General features: G+C 38.3%; 1 protein-coding gene across 4 annotated transcripts in view; it reads right to left on the bottom strand.

Moving 5' to 3' along the window:
* The window catches only part of GTF2E2 (general transcription factor IIE subunit 2), an 81,245-nt gene that overhangs the window by 18,429 nt on the left and 47,180 nt on the right, over nt 1-15,636 (bottom strand). For all 4 annotated transcript variants that reach the window (XM_010592474.3, XM_023551137.2, XM_003412551.4 and 1 more), the window contains 3 exons: nt 8,406-8,513; nt 5,748-5,930; nt 1,046-1,139 (listed from right to left, as the gene is read on the bottom strand). In XM_010592474.3, the coding sequence (XP_010590776.1) occupies nt 1,046-1,139; nt 5,748-5,930; nt 8,406-8,513 (385 nt within the window). The remainder of the gene's footprint in view (nt 1-1,045; nt 1,140-5,747; nt 5,931-8,405; nt 8,514-15,636) is intronic.

The following is a 15,636-nucleotide window of genomic DNA, read 5'->3' as shown; positions in this document are numbered from 1 at the left end:
ATGTAATACTAACACTTTCAACTAAAGGAATGCTGTTTACATGTGAGGTGCCTATGGCTGGCTGTTCCCGTGTCCCTACAGCACTATAAGAACACAATCACAACGTGCAACATGCTGGACTACCCATAGTCTCCTGTCATTCTTTCCCCTCATCCCGGAAACTCAAGGTCGAATCCTTGTTCACTCTGATATTCCTAGTACCACCTCGATATCTCTGACACCACTTTGATATCCCTGGTGTTGCTGAATGAAACAAGCTTTTAAAAGAAGCTTGAAGACAATGTATCTTAATTAATTTCTATTTTATAATCATAAACTGTACCTTTAACGCAATTCACAATTGGGGCAATTTTGCCCCCCAGGGGATATTAAGCAATGTCTGGAGACATTTTTGGTTGTCACATTGGAGGGAGAGGGTGTGTTACTGGTATCTGCTGCTAAACATCCTACAATGCACAAGACAACCACCTACACCCAAATAATTATCCAGCCCAAAATGTCAATACTGCTGAGGTTGAAAAACCTTGCTTACCCCCACCATCTTTCTTAGAAAGTATACAGACTTTTTTTAAAAACCAATTTATAATAATAAACTGAGCCTAGAACCCAATTCTGTTTTACATATAAAAACAAAGTATTTTTTGTACTGTTTTTTAATACACACTTGACTTTTTAGAAATATACAGTGTATACTGTATATATGGAGCCCTGGTGGGGCAGTAGTTAAGAGCTCAGCTACTAACCAAAAGATCGGCAGTTCAAATCCACCAGCAGATTCTTGGAAACTCTATGAGGCAGTTCTCCTCTGTCCTACAGAGTTACTATCAGTCAGAATTGACTTGACAGCAATAGGTTTGGTTTGGTTTATTGTATATACATATATATAGAATGATTTTCCCTGTAAACACAGGAAAGCTGTACTTTGTATTTTTCAGAACTTTACCAAGAATTCGTTACAATAAGGAAAACACCGGTTATAAATTTTATCACTCAAATTGTAACAGACTTGTGAACTAAAAAAAAGTATCGATATAGAAAAGCTCACCTTCATCCACAGAAAACTGACAGCTCTTATCATTGAAAAAAAGAATTTTCTTCTTATCAGGACGATTTACAAACAGTATCTGGTCCCCTAAAGCCTTGGAGATAAAGATTTTTCAGTTAGCTCCAAATTATACAATGAAGTAGTCCCATTTCTTTTAACCCACAGTATACTACGAGGGCTTACTGGACCCAATTTCAGTTTTTGAGTCTTTTTCTTGAGCTGTTCTGACTATTTTTAAGGATTGGAATTTCAGACTTTTATTCCCAGAGGTCCACCAAAAAATCAGAATAGAAGTCCATTCTACATTAGAATTACTATATGGGTCTACTGGATCCTTTTACTAATCTAAGATACATCGTGGAATCTTAGTGATCTTATTTTTCCTACATCTTTAAGTATTCTGGCACTTATTCATCATTACTATCAATTATTTCCAATTATACTTTTAAAAAACTCAATAATAGGAGAATGATTAAATCACCTAGAAGTACGAAGCAACAGTGGAAAAATATCTATCCTTCTGTTTTGTTACTACACTATTACCCTCTTTTAAGAAGCTGTAAAAGACTAGAGACACTATCTTTGTAGTTTTTTAGCTTGCATTAAACACAGTTGAGAATTTAGAATTTCTGATTTTCTATCCCTTATAGCAAAGAAAAGAAACATGACACAAAATACTTCACCTTGATGAATCAGAGGATGAATGCAAAAATCTAGATAGGAGCACTCTAGACTCTAATGATGATGTAAAAATTCATCATAGAAATAAAACCTCAAACCATAACTCTTCAGATAACAATATCACAGATCAATAGTCTCAAGCTTAAGAATCAATGAGTAAACAAGGTATTTCTAAGGACAAAAAGGAAAAACGTATTCTCGTCCAGCTAGTTATTCAACAGGAAGGACTTTATCACACAATATTACTATAAGAACCTGAGCTATCTCACTTTTCTAAAAGGATACATGATAATATTCTTTTATCATTTTAATGTATGTACCAAAATTTAGTCAATACAGTTTTTTGTTAAATTCTTAGTAAAATTTACAATAAAGCTATTTTTCACCATTCTTTTATCCTTACTTGTGTAAATTATTTGTAGAATGACTTAATAGTATTATAACCACAGAAATAATGATAAAATGTAACTAAATATTTTTAAAATAATAATAAAGCAAAGAGAGTCCACCAGATGGTGACGACTATATATGGAAAGCAAATGCAAGAATCCTAAAAAGCAGCTAATTCAATCCATTACCTTAAACATAAATGTATCGCAGTATGAATACAGCCTGGCGTGGTAGGAATATTGTGGTGGCTGATTTAATCATTAGAAATCCCCCTAAAAACAAGTACTGCGGGATGAGTTAGCTGGGACGGCCACTGGTTTTCCTCATTCTCTGTTTTGCTTTTGGACAGTCCTTTTGTTCCTTGCTACTACTATACTGTACATCTCCTCAAAGCACTCTTCGGTCAACAAAATGACAGTGACAGTTATTGTCCATCTCAACCAAGAACTGAACAAGAGGAAGCAACAGCAAAAGAGATTTAACTTAGCTACGCCTTGAGAAGTTACTTAGAAGATATCGTCACTTTTTTTTAAACACGATTAAAAAATTCTAGGCTTTGAACAATTTAGAAATAATCCTGCCTGAAAATAGAGAATAAATTGTATGCTCATCATGGCTCCTTCAGCTCTAATCCTAAGGGAACAGAACCACTAAGGACAAACTATCAAAGTGACTTTATATCACAAAATTATTAAAACAGAATAAGCAATTATCAGATTATGGCACTGTTATACTTTTAGAATGTAATGAAAAGTCTAATTCAGGGCAATAATATTGGCCTCTGCCAAATGCGCAATCTGAGTGGAGCAGGAAACGCCCCCAGCACTGTCTGACTGTAGCTAGGATCCAGCAATCTTACCTTCCAACATGCTAAAATAGGCGCCCAGTTTATCAACTCTGGCAACGTATTGTTTGCAACATCTGTTCAGGTTATATTTAGACATCTTTAATTTTGAAAATCATGGGAATATCTGCTTCTGGTAAGGGCCAAGTAGTTCCTAAGAGATCAACCCTCCTGGAGAAAACTAAACTCTGGACAGAACATTTGTAAAACCAGTTACCTAAAGGAGGAACCCTGGTGGCACAGTGGTTAAGAGCTCGGCTGCTAACCAAAAGGTCAGCAGTCCAAATCCACCAGCTGCTCCTTGAAAACCCTATGGGGCAGTTCTACTCTGTCCTACAGGGTTCCAATGAGTCAGAATCAACTCGACGGCAACGGGTTTGGGTTTTTACCTAAAGGAATTGAAGAACAACCAAAAGTTGGGAGATACTCAAGGTGGGGTCTATACTTGGCAGAAGGTAGGGGCACTGACCAAAAGCAGGTCACCTTCAGTGGCCTCCGCAGCCAAAATGCAGAAATACTCAGTCTTTCTGGATTGAAGAGCCAGAGGACAGAGTACAGGGCCACCACGGCAGCTGAAAAGGGAAAACTCTGGAAAAACGTGAGCCAGAGGGGGTATAAATTCTACCCAAATCTCTGACTGCCCTGAACTATACACATGAATGAAATAAACTACAAATGAGCTGTGGCTAAAAGAACAGAACAGACATTCCTTATGCAGAGAAGGTAAAAGTTGAGAGTCTGGGTCCAATCAAGGTAATTCCTCACTTAAGAACAAACAAACAAAAACACTCTTTGGAGGAATTTAACAGAGCCCTGAGTCTCTACACATAATTAACAATGCCCAAGGACCAACAGAAATTTATTAGATATATGAAGAAACAAGAAAACATGGCCCATACTCAAGAAAAAGGCAGTCAGTAGAGACCGGCCCCAAAACAACCCAGCGGTTAGAATTTGCAGAGAATTTTAAAGCAGCTATAATACTATGTGCAAAGGTATAAGGAAAAACATATTTGTAATAAATGGAAAAAAAAAAGGAAATCTCAATAAGGAACAGAAATCATAAAAAAAAAAATGAAAAGTCTAGTACTGAAAAATACAATACCTCAAAAAAATTCAAGTGGGCTTAACAACAGATAGTAGATGAAGAAAAATGAGTGAAACTGAAGATAGATCAATAAAAATTATCCAACGTGAAGAACAGGGGAAAAAAGATGAAAAATAAATGAATAAGCAAAGCCTCAGAGACTTCTGGAACAATACCGAAAGGTCTAACACATATGTACGTGGATTACACAGACACAGAGAAAAGAGCACGTCTTACTTCACAAAGAGCAAACAAGAAGAAACAAACGTCCGTCTTACAGGTTAGCATCTATCATTAGCAGTTCTGAAGAATGAAGACAAGCAGTCTTTCCAAGTGAGTTCCAAACTTAAACTGGAAATGTAATCTGTATTAGGATGGCTTTTACTAAGAGCCCCTTAAGGACTTCCAGCCAGCCAGGAATTAACCAATTCTTTTGTACGTTAATGCCTCTGGCTCCGCAGGTTAGCAACGTCTAGTGGTACACCTGAATCGACCACTGGATACAAATACAACAACTTGTAAGGGAAACAGTAATGCCTTCAGGAAAAATTCTGAGCAGTATTCTGAAGAATCCAACAATCAGACAATAACAACACAACGAAAGGGACCTGTCAAAGTTACACAAAGATGGCTACCCTCTTTCCTGATCTGTGACATAAGACACAAATTTCAAATCTTAACTGGTTCATTACAGCCCCATATATATATATGATAGAGATTTTAAATATTAGTGTTCAATACTCTTGATATTTCATAAAGGAAGAAAAAATATTATTAATGCAAACTAACTGAAAGGAAGAGGAAAGGGTCTGTGTGAATTACTGAAGATTTCTGAATTACAGAGCTATTGCTTTTTTTTTTTTTTTAAATATAATCAGTTGAATGATTAATACCAAGCACTAGAAAAGGACATAATTTTTTGTAAAGGGTTAGCAAAAACGACGGAAACCCTCCATGAGATGGACTGACACAGTAACTGCAACAACAGGCTGAAATATACCAGCAATTGTGAGGATGGCAAGGACCCGGCAACGTTCTGTTCTGTTATAAATAAGGTCACTATGAGTCGGATGAGTCTCTTTTCAAAGCCGATGGCGTTCAAGTCTGAAACAACCTTAGATGTCCCCTAACCTTCACTCTTTCCTTCTAATGTTTAGCAAACAGAGGGAAGAATATTAAAAATTGCAAGTGTTCACAGGAGTCTAGAATCTAAAGACATTCAATTTTCTGTCACTCCTTTAACTCCCATTTTATAGAGACTAGGAGAAAAAAGTAAAAAGTATTATCTGAATAAACACAAAAAAAAAGTACGGTGAAAAAGTACTGTGGAGAGGTTCTAAAGTCATTCTGCAAGGCAAAATTCACGTTTGGTCACAATTACTCTTGAAAAAAATATCCTAAAATATCCTTAACTCACCTTTAAGTTCCTGGGACCTAGGCCCTTAGAATTTCACAAATGAATAAAATAATTTTTACTCTTTGCATTTCAGCTGTAATTTCCCTTTCTCTGGGAATAAACAAATTTCTCTTTTTCTTTCTGCCAAATCTGTACAGTTGAATTCATGTACATTGAACAAATGATGAGATACCACCGTGGTACTACCATCCCTCGGAAGAATAAAGAACTTTTAGAACAGTAAAAAAAATTCCAATTATCTACAAAGGACATAATTACAACACAGGAAGGAAAGAAAGGTTACCTTGACAGCTTTGTGGGAATTGGGCAGTCCTTCCTCTATGTCTTCTAGAAGAATCCCTCCTAAGCCTCGCTGGTCATGCTTATCTAAGAGCCTGAGTAGGGCCTTCTTATCTTTCAAGTTGTACTTGGGCTTGAAGGCATATTTTCCATCTATTACTTCAATTTTGGGATTGTTGACTAGTGCCTGTAACATTGACGCAATTTGGATACATTAACAAAAGGAAAACTTCATACGTATGTTCTTAAATTCTACTAATTATTTAAAAATATAATACTAACCAATATAGTAGCAGATTAAAATATCTTGTGAATACCAACTACTGACCGATCTAAAAACCGGACAGCATCCCAGAACCGTGGATTGGGATGAGCACAGTGCTGCCTTCCTATAAAAGAAGCTGTATACTATTTACGTAAATTATCTGGATGAGAAATAAACCATTTTGTGGCAACTGCTCTGAAGAAAGCTACACCCACATCCTTTTGGAGGACAAAAGGGGCATGAATAAATAAAATACCCAATAACATCAATAAACAAAGTGAACTTGGTATTGCCTACCCCATCTTCAAGGAGACTTTATCACATGTAGACATTACAAGGTGAGAAACATTACCCCGGGATGAATAAATCAATAGTCTTCACCACCTGGTGTAGGAGAGAGATGTGGCAGTCTGCTTCCATTAAGATGGCAGCCTTGGAAACCCTATGGGGCAGTTCTACTCTGTTCTATAGGGTCACTATGAGTCAGAATCGCCTCGGTGGCACACAATAACAACAGCACGTGGTATCAACTGGCACTAGCAGCTATGGAAAGAACCGAACAGGACCAGGCCAGTGCATCAAAGAGCTTTACCTATCATGTCAGTTTGAGAATGAAACTGAGTAGGAATGCAGGGATTACTGATTATAATTATGTCCCTAGCTAGTCCTGCTGCACAGCTAATACCAGAAGGAAGGCTCTTCAAAAAAGAGCAACCCTATTTATTTTCTTCTGAGCTGCCAGCCTGTCCCTGAAAGGAAGAAGAGAAGACACACAGAAAGAAAAGAGAAGGAAGAAGAAAATGGTAATAAAAATAATCTACAACTAATGTTGGTAATCTATGAAATTCTAAAATTAGGTAAATCAGCAGAATTTAAATGTGGATTAGCATTATCTCTGTATCACCAATATAATGAGCTACGAAGTGATTAACTGGCTCATTTCTTTAATTATGAAAACCAACAAGTAGATTTTGCTTGGTAAAATAAATGAACTGAATTATATTTGGGAAAATTTCTATTTGGTCTTTAAAAATCTAGCAGCGGTCCTAGAAAAGTATTCTTCTTGGTTCTCATTTCATATTTAAACTCAAGATAGGCAAATATCTGAATTTTTTAAATGCTATTAATTTCCAAATCAGCATGGTCAATGATGGTGTTAGAGTTTCTTTTTCTCCAATGTTGTTCGCTCATGACTGTCTTTCCAGATAATCTGCAACAGGCAGTAACTTCACCATCAGGCCAAAGTGGAAGTGGGAGTGCAGCAGGATCCCCTGCTATCCCTGGGGTACTTCATGCTCTAACAAGATCCCCTGCTATCCCTGGGGTACTTCATGCTCTAACAAGATCCCCTGTTATCCCTGGGGTACTTCATGCTCTAACAAGATCCCCTGCTATCCCTGGGGTACTTCATGCTCTAACAAGATCCCCTGCTATCCCTACGGTACTTCGTGCTCTAACAAGATCCCCTGCTATCACTATCACACTTCATGCTCTAACAAGATCCCCTGCTATCCCTGGGGTACTTCGTGCTCTAACAAGATCCCCTGCTATCCCTGGGGTACTTCGTGCTCTAACAAGATCCCCTGCTATCCCTGGGGTACTTCGTGCTCTAACAAGATACCCTGCTATCCCTGGGGTACTTCGTGCTCTAACAAGATCCCCTGCTATCCCTGGGGTACTTCATGCTCTAACAAGATCCCCTGCTATCCCTGGGGTACTTCATGCTCTAACAAGATCCCCTGCTATCCCTGGGGTACTTCATGCTCTAACAAGATCCCCTGCTATCCCTGGGGTACTTCATGCTCTAACAAGATCCCCTGTTATCCCTGGGGTACTTCATGCTCTAACAAGATCCCCTGTTATCCCTGGGGTACTTCATGCTCTAACAAGATCCCCTGCTATCCCTGGGGTACTTCATGCTCTAACAAGATCCCCTGCTACCCCTGGGGTACTTCATGCTCTAACAAGATCCCCTGCTATCCCTGGGGTACTTCGTGCTCTAACAAGATCCCCTGCTATCACTATCGCACTTCATGCTCTAAATGTCTTCACACATGTATGAAAACAATACTATTTACAAGCATGTAAATTACAAACGTAGTTATTCAAAATAAGCATCAATTAAATTCCATAAAAACCATTATGTGGAATTGGTACACTGACTGAATTCTTTATCATTTTCATCCTAAAGCCTTAACTTAAACTTTTTTTTAAATAAAGACACATAAAATTATATAAAACCAACAAATCAAACCATCTTGTAAGCATGTATTCTTAAAAAGCAAAAATAAAGACCCTATACCACTTCTTTCAGGAAAAACAATCGTTATCAGATTTCAGTATATTAAAAACCTTCTGCTTACAGCAAAGATCTGGTGGTAATCAAGCCATTCTTACCTCGGTCATTAGCCATTGTTTCTGCTTGAGTCCAATATCTAGATGTTGTGTTTCATCCAAAATTTCCTCTAAAGTCAGAGGGTGTGTATCTCCTTGCTGATGCCGTGTCTATGGAGGAAGAAATCATAATGAGAAGACAGTTTTAAAATGCTCTCTACATTAAATAACAGTTACACTCACATGAATCTGTTCAAGAATGTAGAACATGTGTTGTTTGAGGTGGTACAATGATGATGATGAATGTCGAACCAGGTTCAAACACTTGGTTCTTTAAGATCAAATGATAAACTGGGAAAAAATATTTGCAAGTCATATCACAAAGAGCTCATCTTCCTAATATTTCAAAAGCTGCAAAAACCTAAAAGTAGCCCAAAGGTACAGACAGACCACAGAAAAAGAAATGCCAATGACCTTAAACATATGAAAAGATACTCAATTTGCACTAAGATATTTCTCACCTATTAGACTGGCAAAAATTCAAATGTTTGACACTTGTATTGGTGAGGCTGTAAGGGAACAGGCCCTCTCACACACTCCTGGTAAGAATACAAAAAGGTATGATCACTAGGGAGAGCAATTTGGCAATATAAATGCATTTGCCTTCTGACCCAGCAATCCTGTTTCAAGGAATGTATGCTATATATATATATATATACACACACACACACACACACACCCCCCAGCACAAAAAGGAAAACTGACTTATTTATAAGGTCACTGCAGCACTGTTTGTCATGGCAAAACACTAAAAACTGAAAGGCTGAAACAACTAAATAACTGGACCAATAAGCAACATGATAAATGGAGAAAAGACTAGAGTTGTCAAGGATTTCACTTTACTTGGATCCACAGTTAACACCCATGGAAGCAGCAGTCAAGAAATCAAAAGATGCATCGCGCTGGGCAAATCTGCTGCAAAAGACCTCTTTAAAGTATTGAAAAGCAAAGATGTCACCTTGAAGACGAAGGTGCGCCTGATCCAAGCCCTGGTATTTTCAATTGCATCATATGCATGCAAAAGCTTGACAATGAATAAAGAAGACAGAAGATTTGGCACCTTTGAACTGCGGTGCTGGTGAAGAATATCGAATGTACCATGGACTGCCAAAAGAACGAACAAATCCGTCTTGGAAGAAGTACAACCAGAATGCTCCTTAGAAGCAAGGATGGGGAGACAGCATCTTACATATTTTGGACATGTTGTCAGGAGGGAACAGTCTCTGAAGAAGGACATTATGCCTGGTAAAGTACAGGGTCAAGAAAAAAGAGGAAGACCCTCAAAGAGATGGACTGACACAGTGGCTGCAACTATGGGCTCAAACGTAACAACGATTGCGGACATGGTGCAGGACCAGGCAGCGTTTCATTCTGTGGTACATCAGGTCGCTATGAGTCAGAACTGACTCGACAGCACCTAACAACAACAATGACAAACTGCGGCACAGCCATGCTACTATTCAGATTGTTTAAAAAGAACGTAAGATGTTCTCTATGTGCTAATCTGGAAAAAACTCCACGATAAATTTTTGTTAAATTTAAAAAAGATACGCAGCCTTGTACAAGAACATATTGTATTTTGTTTTTTTTCTGTATAATGAGCAACTGGGAACAGTCACAGGATATAAAGAATAAAAGAAGTTTCTACAGGAGGCAGGGCAGGGGAGAAAATTAGTAGGATTAGAGGTGAGACCAAGACTCCTTGATTCATCTCTTTTTATACCAAAAGCTATATTACTTGTTCAAAACAAAGTAACTTTTAAAAAACAGGAAAAATTCCAGGCTCCTCACTCCATCACTTGGTCAAGTAACTGAACCTCCGTGGGCTTTCGTCGGTCCCCTATAAAACCAGATTATTTCTCAAAGACTATGTCTGGAAAGCAGATAAAGACATAAAACCTGACCTGTAACACATATGAACCTTTACTGACCATTTGCTATTAATTCATTCCAATACTTAGCAGCTACTCCTACGTGCAGTAACACTGCGATGAGACATACAATGAAAGGCAAACTCTTCTGCCTTCCCAGAGCTTCCAACACAGAGGACAGACTAAAACATACGCATGTGACAGTTATGTAGACCATTATCTGGCAGACGATACAGTCAGAGGGGATGAAAGAGGGAGCTGGCTGTGGGCAGAACTATGAAGGATGACAAAAATAGAGAAAAGGGAAGGAGGGGCAGCTGCAGTATAGACAGTACCAAACCAAAAACACCAAACCCGTTGCCATCGAGTGGATTCTGACTCACAGCGACCTTATAGGACAGAGCAGAACTGCCCCATAGGGTTTCTAAGGAGTGCCTGGTGGATTTGAACTGCCAACTTTTTGGGCAGCAGCCGTAGCTCTTAAGCACTACATCACCAGGGTTTCCCAGTACAGCACAGTGATCCCCAAACTGGAGTGTACATACTCCAGGGGGTATACAAGTCGATCAATTTGGATGATTCCTTCAGAAGCTTTATTAAATTTTTAATCCAAAATTCCCATTTAAAAATTAAGAGCTTTACTAATATTTAATATGTAGACTGACTCCAGTGCCTCCCTTGGCCTCACATCGAGGACCACATTTCAGATGGTCACGTGCGTGGGTAACCTGAGGAAGAACGGGAAGCCCCAGCACACAGGGACTGACGGGGTGGCCTCGCTTCAGCCCTTCACTTTCAGCGCTCTGCAACCAACTGCAGATACGCACCACAAGACACAGCACTGCGGTGAATTTTATTTTTTTTTAAAAGATACTTAAAATGTAGAGATCTTTATGATACTTTTATAGAGCTATAAGGAATGACCACTTACAGCTGAATTACACATTTCTGTTTACAAAAAGGCAAATGTTTCAAATCTGCTACCTTTTTCTGTGACTACAAGAGGCTATTCACAGTTTTCCACCTAACAATTATTTTTAAAATTCATAATAAACAATCTGTTCCTTCGGAATAAAAGCAGCATTTTAAAAATGTGTGAAAGGAACAAAGTAACGGTTTCTGAAGGAAATCCATGCTGTGATTTTGAAAAAGAATGTTTTGGAAATGTTTCCATCATTATGTTACTTTCAGAAGTGAAAAACATGTAAAAATATAAACTTTCATGTCTGCACATCTTAAAGGTTTTAGAAACAACTTTTTAACCTTTAAGAAAATCTTCCAAACAAAACCCTCTGTGAGTTTAAAATCAACTTGTCAAAAATATAAAAAAAACTGTTACCCTTCTTGACACATTTGCATGAACTGAGTGCTATAAGGAAAGATGGAAATTTATGAGCCACACTGCCTAACTGGTGAGGGGGGATTTAAAAAATCAATGTTATAATTTTATAATACCGTGACTGACTGAATGGCTCCCTCAAAGATGTTCACGTCGAAATCCCCAAAACCTGTGGCTTAACGTGGCAAAAGAACTTTTTTTGCTGACGTGATTAAGCTGAGGACACGAGGCGGAGAGGTTATCGTGCCTTATCCAAGTAGACCCACGTAACCACAAGGATCCTCGTAAGAGGGAGGCAGAGTGCGGAGTAGAAGATGTGAGGATGAAGGAAGCTGGAGTAATGTGATGAAGGGACCATGAGCCAAGGAATGCAGGAGGCCTCCTGAGGGTAAAAAACAAAAGGAAACAGATTCTCCCCTTCAGCGCCACCAGAAGGAAGGAGCCCTGCCGACACCTTAACTTGAGCTCAGTGAGAATGGTTTTGAATTTCTGACTTCACATATGTAAGATGGTGAGTTTGTGCTGTTTTAAGCCACTAAGTTTGTGGTAATTTGTTACAGCAGCAAGACAAGACTAATACATGTACTTTCTTCCCTTTATATCCATAAACCATTGTGAGGATGTTTACACCTACGGCAGTAATTAAAACCAAGGATTCAAATAAACTAAACTTAAAACCAGACCTCCAGATCACTTTATAAGAAAAGCTTAAACGGAGATTTTCAGACATGATGACACGTGTCCAATCATACCGCCTTCAGTTAACACTTTATGCTGTTAAAAAATAATTTTAAGTGTATATTTTGCTTTTTATCCCAACCTTTTTAATTTCTATTTTTGTACAAGTTTATAACATAAACAATGTCCAGGGAAACCTGTGAGTGCTGAAACTCGACAGGGTTCCCTGGTTTTTCTGGGTCTCACAAGTTTCCCACCTTTGACAGGGTGCAGTCTTAACACTTCTCTATCGCTCTATCTGGAAACCCTGGTGGCGTAGTGGTTAAGTGCTACGGCTGTTAACCAAGAGGTAGGCAGTTCAAATCTGCCAGGCGCTCCTTGGAAGCTCTACAGGGCAGTTCTACTCTGTCCTATAGGGTCGCTATGAGTCAGAATCGACTCGACAGCAGTGGGTTTTTAGTGGGTATCACTCTATCTGTTGGGTAGCTATCAGTCAGAATCAACTGGATGGCACCTAACAACAATAACATCGCTCTCTATTAGTGGAAAATATTTGAGTTTTCCCTTCTCTGACAGGTTTCTGCCTTATACAAGTTCCAGCTTTTGCGGGTTTTACTGTATCAGTACAGTAGTACGATATAAAGAATCAGCTAAAAAAAATTAATATGGTGGTCAACCAAGGAAAGGTAAAGATCAGTGCAATAGATTTTTGGATATATGAATCTGGAAGGGTAGTTTACTTATCTAAAGACAGTCAGGGGAATTCTTTCAAAATAAGTACTCCATTACTGCTTCTTATCAATTTCATCTATTTTCCTTTGTTTCCTTCACATTAAAAACTTTGTCCCAATTATAATCAAATATAAAGGATCCCTGGTGGCACAATGGTGAAGTGGTCAGCTGCTAACCAAAAGGTTAGCTGTTCAAGCCCACCCAGCACCTCCACAGGAGAAAGGCCTGGTAGTCTGCTCTCATAAAAGATTACAGCCTAGAAAACCCTATAGGACAGTTCTACTCTGTCACATGGGGTTACTATGAGTCGAAATCAACTCGAGGGCACCTAACAACATAATCAAGTAAAAAATAATCAAAAGACCAAGTTAATCTGAAAAATAGGCAAATAAGAATGAATACAAGAAATATAAAATAAAAAAGCACTAGCCCTATCTTTGCTATTAATTACTGCTTTTAAATTTAAAATAAATGGGGTTTTTGGAATCAGAATAAGCTCAAAGGTAAAGGAAGACTCAAATGTACAAAAGCCTGTTTTCACTGTGCTATGTAATCAGAAAAGCCAAAAATACAGCTATCAAATTGTCAAATGAAAAACTATTACAATAAAATATGAGTGAGCAGCAATAAAAGAGCAACATATATGTCAGAAACTCAAAATCACTTATTTCTTGCTCTTAGATCAGGAGTTAAAAAAATAAAATGAAAAGTGGAAGAGTGCTTATTTGCTGCTGTTATTAGCTGATTTCAAGCTGGCTCCCACTCATGGCGACCTTAAGTCCAGCGCCATCTTCATGACTACTGGGGTATGTTTAAGCCCATTCCATTGTCACGGCTACTGTGTCAATCCACCTCATTGAGGGTTTTTCTCATTTTCACTGACCCTCTACTTTACCAAACATGATGTCCTTTTCTAGGGACCGGTCTTTCCTGATGATGCATCCAAAGTAAGAGAGCCAAAATCCCACCACCTTTACTTCTAGGGGGCATTTTGGTTGTGCTTCTTCTAAGACTGATGCGCCCATTCCTCTGGCAGTCCACGGTACATTCAATGCGACTACAACCTACTCTCAAACTAAAGACTACTTAATTTTCAGTGAACATATTAAATATCTTTGTTAAATTTATTCCTAGTTATTGGATGATTTTTGGTAAATTGCCTTTGGTATTCTTTCCTTATAAATTTACAGAACCTGATTTTTTTCATTTTGACCTGGTATCTAATGATCATACTAAATTCACTTACTAAATAGTTTACAGATTCTTTGGGCTTTCCTATGTACTATGCCATGTGCAGTTTTACTTTTTCTTTTTCAATTTTTATCCATTTTTTTCTTGCCTTACTACAGTAGGTAGGACTTTCAGTATAATACAGAGAAAGAGTTGTGAGAATTGGATACTCCTGTCTTTTTCCTGACCTCATGAGAAAGTATACAGGATCTCATGATAAGTATGGTGCAGTGGTTAAGCGCTTGGCTGCTGACCGAAAGGTCGGCGGTCTGAACTCACCAGCCGCTCTGTGGTGAGCCTTTGGCAAAAGAACTGCTAGTAACAAAGGGCAGAACACACTTTAATGTGGTATCTTCTTTTCTGGAAACAAAAAGTCTGTCTCGGAGGAACCTCTGGCATCTACACTGCTGTGTCCCATTGAAGGCTGGCTCAGTGAAAGGATTTGCCTCTCCTCGGAAATAAAAATCCTGATGTTATCACACGACACTGCTTCCTTCTGAGAGATACTAGGGTCAGAAACCCTTGGAAATGAAGTGTTCTCAAGGATGCTACAAAAACAATCTGCTTTATTAAACAAAGACCAGTTCACTTGAGCACACAAACCTCCTACTACACACACAAGTCCAGTGGCTTCACACGAGTTGTCACTACAACATTTAAACCTGAAAAGTAAATTACAGAAATACTTTCAAGAAAATGGTGGGCCATGCTTTACTGAGTGCTTTGAAGGTGAAGGATGACTGCAGAAGCTTTTTATCACATGAACCAGCTGAAAAAGTTTCTGAAAGGCCTTAGGAAAAAGATACTCTAACTTCAGTGACAAGACTTTTGGATTTCAAAGGAAAATCTCTGGAAAAATCAAGTAGCAAAAGGAAATCTTGTAATACCGTTTGGGCTTGAGAGTGAGAGAGGATATCAGCAAGTCTCATGTATCAAGAACTAAAACACAAAATTCAATAATATTTTCCCTCCGTTTCAACACAAATGTATGCCTAGGTGAAGAGCACTTGCTCTGACTCTTTTGCTCATCTGAGAACGAAACTTTGAGAAAAAAAGAACTTTGTAAATTGCAGTCTAATAACCTTACACTCAAGATGAAATTTACCATCTGCCCATGGACAAGTTCTAGATTTCTGTGAAAGAAGAATATCCTGTCATTCTTAAGAAAGCAATGAACATTTGTCTGCAGTTTTCAACTTCAGACATGTTTGATCAAGCTTCGTCTAGATTCAACAACATCAAGAGCAAAGACTGAGATTGTCTCATGTCAGTTGAAAATAAAATCTGTGTTTATCTCATGTTTGACCCAGAATTGAGTATTTATGCAGCAAAAAAAAAAAACAAGCAGAGGTTTTATATTAAAGAAGTGAAATATCATTCTTTA

Source organism: Loxodonta africana, chromosome 19 (assembly GCF_030014295.1).
Source record: "Loxodonta africana isolate mLoxAfr1 chromosome 19, mLoxAfr1.hap2, whole genome shotgun sequence".
NCBI classification, from domain to species: domain Eukaryota; kingdom Metazoa; phylum Chordata; class Mammalia; order Proboscidea; family Elephantidae; genus Loxodonta; species Loxodonta africana.
Note: the sequence above shows the minus strand (reverse complement) of the source record. Positions and strands in the feature narration are given on the sequence as shown.